The sequence below is a fragment of the Pyrus communis genome, chromosome 15 (genome assembly GCF_041283825.1).
Source record: "Pyrus communis isolate YQ-2024b chromosome 15, ASM4128382v1, whole genome shotgun sequence".
Classification (NCBI taxonomy): Eukaryota; Viridiplantae; Streptophyta; class Magnoliopsida; order Rosales; family Rosaceae; genus Pyrus; species Pyrus communis.
Window position 1 is genome coordinate 35941039 of NC_142579.1, and position 6734 is coordinate 35947772.

The 6734-nt window shown below is 36.7% G+C and overlaps 1 protein-coding gene across 1 annotated transcript; it reads left to right on the forward strand.

Annotated features, from left to right (window-relative positions):
• The first annotated feature begins 2229 nt into the window (after window positions 1-2229).
• Window positions 2230-5806, forward strand: LOC137716938 (uncharacterized). The gene is made up of 8 exons (XM_068456284.2): window positions 2230-2425; window positions 2557-2670; window positions 2763-2933; window positions 3022-3101; window positions 3521-3668; window positions 3876-3956; window positions 4977-5099; window positions 5395-5806. The coding sequence occupies exons 1-8, from the start codon at window positions 2399-2401 to the stop codon at window positions 5455-5457; spliced, it is 807 nt and encodes a 268-aa protein (XP_068312385.2). The 5' UTR covers window positions 2230-2398; the 3' UTR covers window positions 5458-5806.
• The last annotated feature ends 928 nt before the right edge of the window (window positions 5807-6734 follow it).

Sequence of the window (6734 nt, forward strand, 5' to 3'; positions counted from 1 at the left end):
AAACTCAGTGAAAGGGTTGAGTGAAAAGGAGAGGCATATGGGACAAGAGATCAAGCATCTCCTCATACGGCAAATACTGTCCTACTTTGAATGCTTTAGCGAGAGTGAGGGAGGTCGGCAATCGAGCTGGTCGTTGACACCGACGCCATGACAGGCCTGTGTTTTTTTTCTTATGAATTTAGTTTCTTTGGTAAGAATCCGAATCCTCATCCGATCCTTTTTATAAGGATTTTGAGAATTCGTGAATCATACCCGTTCATCGTACATTGTACAGTCATAAATTATTTTAAATATTTTTGTTTAAAATTAAATACAAGCAGTACCTGACAAAAATTGACCACATGATGTACGATAAATGGACACGATTTATAGATTATCAGGACCTTCACCAAGGATCCGGAAAGGATCTTGTTGGCTTAAGTAAGGGTAGAATTAACTAAAAAAAAAACTCTTTTTCTATGCTCTTCCCTTTTCGAAACGATTATTGTACAAGAACACCTGTGACATCCCACATCGCCCAGGGGAGTGATCTTTAAATGTATATTCTCATCCCTACCTAGCACGAGGCCTTTTGGGAGCTCACTAGCTTCAGGTTCCATAGGAACTCCGAAGTTAAGCGAGTAGCGCTCGAGAGCATTCCCAGGATGGGTGACCCATTGGGAAGTTCTTGTGTGAGTTCCCAAAAATAAAACCGTGAGGGCGTGGTCGGAGCTCAAAGCGGACAATATCGTGATACGGTGGTGGAGCGGGCCAGGGAAGTGGTCCCTCCCAGGCAAGATGTGACAATTTGGTATCAGAGCCTAACCCTGGCCGTGTGTGTGCCAACGAGGACGTCGAGACCCTAAGGGGGGTGGATTGTGACATCCACATCACCCAGGAAAGTGATCTTTAAATGTATATTCTCATCCTTACCTAGCACGAGGCTTTTTGGGAGCTCACTGACTTCAGGTTCCATAGGAACTCCGAAGTTAAGCGAGAAGAGGGCTAGAGCACTCCCATGATGGGTGTCCCATTGGGAAGTTGCTCGTGAGTTCCCAAAAACAAAACCGTGAGGACGTGGTTGGGGCCCAAAGTGGACAATATCGTGCTATGGTGGTGGAGCGGGCCCGGGAAGTGATCCACCTCGGGACGGGATGTGACAACACCGCTCGGTACAACAAATGTCATAATATAATTGGTTTGAAGTTTTTTTTTTTTTTAAATTCCAACCAATTGTATTATTGCACTTAGTGTACTTGGTCGTATTTTAAAAGGCAACAGTTGATCCAATTCCTAGACTTAATGTATTACGATTAGCTAACAAACGAGTTGTAGTCACTTAATAATACGGTCTAGTGATATTTTTCTTCACTTGCAAGTGAGAGGTCTTAAATTCAATTATCGCTAAAAGTGAATTTGAACCATATTATTGCTAGCTCACTGTGAGACCAGCCCAATATAAATAGTATCGTTTAAAAAAAAAAAAAAAAAAAACAAATTAGTTGTGTGCAAGAGAGTTTAAAAAATGAAACTAGTTTGGTATCATCGCTACTTTTGGACATTTTGGAACGCATAAACATTGACGATGAGTATATAAGCAACATTGGAAAACACATACAAATAGTAATGATTATAAACTACGAGTTAAAAACAAAACTGGTGGAATATTAAATCGACAATAGGTCGCATGTAAACTACGATGTATTAACGCTTTCATGGTTTTACTCGACTTTATATTCATATGTAAACCAATAATAAATTGTATATAAACTACAAAGATCGTATTGTATCATATCTTATCAATCGATACTCAAATCCTAACTTGCTAACGTAAATGATGCATTACTACAATAAAAAATTTGATCTCCATCAATTCTCCTCCCCGAACAATTAACTAATTAACTCACAAACGTTTTCGCTATAATAATAAAATAAAATAAAACTAATAAAAAGAGCTTGAAAACTTTGAGTTTTAACGATAAGGACAAAATAAAAGGTAAAGTGAATAGTACCAGAATTGATTTTTTTAGTGTAAAATTTTGATTTTTCGTTAAAATAAACAGTACTGAAAGCTTTTCGTTAAAATTTCCTAAAAAAAAAAATCTTAATTTGTCAACTGAATACCTCATAATCTCTCTGAAGCCCAACTTCTTTTAGCTCACAAGGAAAAGATCAGTCCAACCCAGAAGCCCAACTTTTAAGGCATAACACGGCTCGTCGTTTGAGATACCAAAACAAAAACAATGAAAAGTTCGTTAAGTCGCCTGGTGGTGGCATCGCCGTCCTCAACTGTCAACTCCCTCCACCTCCCAATCCGCCATTGTTCGCAACGAAGCCCTGACGCACCAGAAGAAAACGCCTTCATTTCACTGAACTTCTATAGTTTTGTAGCGAAACAAAAAAATTCGTAAGATCGACAATGGCAGAAAACAATCTCAACGAATTGGTCAGTAAAGTCTGCATTTTGCAGCAAAAAGATGGTTTCTTACTTTCTTTTTTGTTTTTCAGTTTTTCTGGCAAATCAAAATTCGTTTTTACTAAAGTCGTGGTTTTTATTATTATTTTTATTAATTACAGATTGAGAAGAAGTTAAAATTCACGAACGAATTGCAAAGTTTGAGAGAGGAGATCGAAAAGGAAGGCGTTGAAGCTGCGGTTAAAAAGTTGGTATCGCTTAAGCAGTCACTGAAGGTTCAGAGTTTTCCTCAAATCTCTGTTCACCCTCGAAGCTTCGTCGTTTTTCGGTGATGGGTTTTGATTGAAATTCGATATTATTATTGCAGGAGCTGGAAAGGCAAGAGCTTGAAATCCAGTTTCTTAGCAATTCCGGATTGGAAGCTGAAGTTTGTAGATTGGAGGACCAAATAGCAAATGGGGTTGATAGTGAGGATGTCCCTGATGAACTGAATTGTTTGTTGAGTGAAGCTCTGGCGAAAATTGATTTGGCGAAAATGGTAATTTTCTGTTGCTCACAAGTCACAACACTAAGATTGTTTGCTGCAAATTTTATTTTTGTAGTGATGAAAGTAGTAATGTGTGTAGGAACTTGCACCTAGATTAAGGGCACTGTTGGCAGTGCAGCGCCGGATTGATGAGGTTCCTTCGCAGTCCGAACTAGTCCAGTATGTTTATGAGATTTTTGGTTTCTATAGCATTTTGATTCTTGTTGGTTACTCAATCAATTTTGGTGAATTGGTAAAAGTATGAGACTTGGAATTCAGGGAATTTTATATATATTGTCTATGATTATTGTGTCTGCATTTAGGATAAAATAAGGCATGTTTGGAAGTGCATTTAGTATAGCTAAAAGCATTTTAGATATCCAAAAGTGCTTCTGACAATGTTCGGAAAGTGCTTCTTTTAGAAAGAATTTTAAGTACTTTCTCGGGAAGCACTTAGATTTTTATTAAAACTTCGACGTGCTTCTAATAGAAGGGGTTCCAGTAAAAGCGCTTATCAGCTTATCAGCATAAGTACATTCTAGAGAAGCATATCCAAACAGGGCATAAAGAATAGCACTTACTCAACCTTGGGTCTGCAGGTATGAATGCCGGTTGTCAGAATTGAATGCTCAAATTCAGGGAAAACTTCAACAAACTCGGAAGTACTATGCCACTTATAATGCACTTTTGGAGATCAAGGAATTGATACTAAAGGAAACATCTTTGTTAAATTCAATAAGTTCACAGGTATGTGACTGCTGTGAATTTTTCCATCAGTACTTTATTTGCTCTGTTTTCTTGGTAGATGTATTTCCATAACCTTATCATGGTTGTGGACCTTGTGGTTGTGATTTCTTTGGAATAATTTGATTTTAAGCAGGAGGTACTTCGAGTCCTGGCTGTTATTATATTTTCTCATTAACATCGCTTGTTTTGGTTGTAAACTTTGTATAGTTTCAAGAAGCATCCTCTACCACTGACAGTCGCATGAAACTTGTTAACTCCATGGAGGGGATCATAAAAGGCAGTCAACAGGTATTCACCAAATATAATCAAATTGTATGCATATATTCTGTCGGGAATCAAAAGAGAAAACCCCCATTCTGCCTTTGCAATCCTAGTACAAGAAGAAATTTAGCTCCTTAACCTTGGAAAGTATGATTTTGTTGGTTCTAAAGAGCATTGTTTTTCTCTTTCCATATTACAACTTTATTTATGAATCCTCGGAGATCCGTAGTATCTGTATTCATTTTTCTAGCCTAGGAGGATGGTTCTCCTGAAAGAGAACCAAATAACAGGTGCTGGTGAATGGCACCTTCGATGTTTTATTAAAATGATGATTTTGTCCCCTTAACATTCCCGTAAATAATTTACTAGCATCCAGTCAGCTAGCCTTTTGATCAGTATGACCTTACACAGGCACGAGTTAATGGCCTTTTTACTCCTTGCTCGAGGAAAGGCCGGTTAAATTTCTAACTAGCATTGAAGGTATACATAGCTTTGGAGAGGACTAAATTATGCCTTGCAGCCACCTGGTGAACACAGCTACTGTGTGGCCAGTCCTCATGGTTGATAATGAATCTTTAACAATGAAGCTCCTTGATAGTATCGCAGAGGTTAGTATCAAAGTAAATTTTATACAACTTCGGCACTACAAATTTGTTAAGCCTCAAGACAAAAACATAGGTATAGGTATAGCTATGTGATCACTAGTGTCATCTATAGTTTAGGATAAGGATTGCAACCGAACAGATGTGCCCACCAAGTGAAGAGAGAAATGAGATAAAGCTTGAGCTATTAGCCTTTTATAGAGACTAATAAGAGAAAACTGATATAATTAACCAAGTTCTGTATCAAGTGTATTTTGGATTAAATGAATTTTGTATGCTCTTTAAGGAAACAATATGTGTGCTTTGTCAATTTTTATAAGGATTCAACATTGCACAGATCGATTATGTCATTTTCTTTAACCTGAACTCATGTTCAACTTCTGTGCATACTTTTTCTCCGGTGCTTCTAGTTATTCTGAAGGTTGCTGCTAAATCCATCTTACAGAAACTTCGAAAGGTGCAACTTGGGCTTCAAGAAGAGCAGAAAGTTTGTGATTCTCTAAAGGAAAAGTACGTTGCAGCAAATGCAGAGCAAAGGCACTGTTATTCACTCTTAAAAGCTTTTCAGGTAAGCATTGTAATCATGACATCACAGTTAACAGTTCGTGTTTGCGGCACTTAAGTTCATTGCTAGTTCAAGAGAATGCCTGGGTATGCTAGTATTGTAATGTTATACTGCAGTATCTATAAAAATACAATTTCCGAGCATTTTCACCTTCATTGACCACTACTACACAAATGTAATAGTGTTGGTTAGCAGTTTGGCGGGAATTGGTGGTCATTTTCCCGGCTCTTGCCAAACTATATCTAATCAGTACTCCAAGGTCCCTCGAAATCACTGATATAGATCTTTAAACATCCAGGAGGAATGTGCAAAGAATGAGGTACTCCGAAGACATTCTGTTTCGAACATCTCCGAAGAGTGAAGTGTTCAACCATCCTCATGCCATTGCCTATCAGTCAAATGCTTTACCTGCTGAATTGATATGAGGAACTAATTCACCATATGACTTGTAAATTAAAAATCAATTCTTTTTGTTTGTAAACATTTTCCCCGTTGAGGCACTCGGAAGAGGTTCCTTTTAGAACATCTCCGCAACATGTGAAGTAGAGGAGTTCAACCATCCTCAGTTGAGTCAGTTCCTCATGCCATGGACCATCAGTCGAATGCTTACTCAACGAATTTTGTGTGTAAAAATTCTCCCCAGTGAGTTTCGTATATGTTGTATATACTGATGTTATCTTCGTTATTTGTTATTTTGTTCAAGAGTTTTAGTTCATGAGATTTGAAATGATGATCTCCTCTAACAAAGTAGAGGCTGAATCCCGCTAAAAATGAGGTGGCTATCTCTGTTATTTGTGAATAGTAAAACAATTAGTGAATGGTGATTACCAAGGTATAAACAATGAATAGGAAAATCAGCTTGATGTAAAAAGTGAACTTATCTTTTTCCATACCGACGAGGGTTTGATGGCTTACTCTTTGGAAGTGCTTCCATTCAAAGTCAGGCTTGAAGTATGTTGATATGACATCAATGACAATTAAGCAACATTGACATTTTTGTTTCCATCCATCTTCATATACTTTGATTAGGGCACAGTCAGCAATTATATGATGACACATTGGCATTACTACTAGATGTGTCAACCATACAAGTCCAATTTAACTAATTAATTGATTGCATCTTTACTTTGATCCACTGTGCATTTCTAATATCATTTTCTTACAAATGATAAGACAATTTACGCTAATATTTTTGAATTATGAGGAAGATAATTCAAATTTAAGAGCATAAGAGATAATACAATATTCTAACTTAGCTAAACTCATATCCGCCTTCAAATTTAAGTGCACATGTGACTAATTATCTCCCATCATTGTAATAATCTTCCTTTACATATGTACGCTTCTTTTAATTAATTAACTTCTTTTTTTTTTAAAAAAAAAGGGTTTGAACTTTGGATCTTTTCAATAAAAGCGGACAAAATATCATTGGTTAGCAAATACACATTTTAAATTTAGAAGACCAGTGAGTTAGATTATCGTTAAGAGCATATTCATTTATATATATATATATATATATATATATGTATGTATGTATGTATGTATGTATGTATATATGTAAATGACAAATCTTAAATTTGAATCTGTAAATAACGAGTTTGACCGATACCAATTTATTTTCTCATCGTTAATGTAAAA

Bases quoted from the DNA above. Each gene is read 5' to 3' on its own strand.
- LOC137716938 (XM_068456284.2), top strand. From the start codon at position 2,399: ATGGCAGAAAACAATCTCAACGAATTG. The intron at 2,426-2,556 runs GTCAGTAAAGTC...TATTAATTACAG, and splicing joins AAAACAATCTCAACGAATTG to ATTGAGAAGAAGTTAAAATT. The intron at 3,102-3,520 runs GTATGTTTATGA...TTGGGTCTGCAG, and splicing joins TCGCAGTCCGAACTAGTCCA to GTATGAATGCCGGTTGTCAG.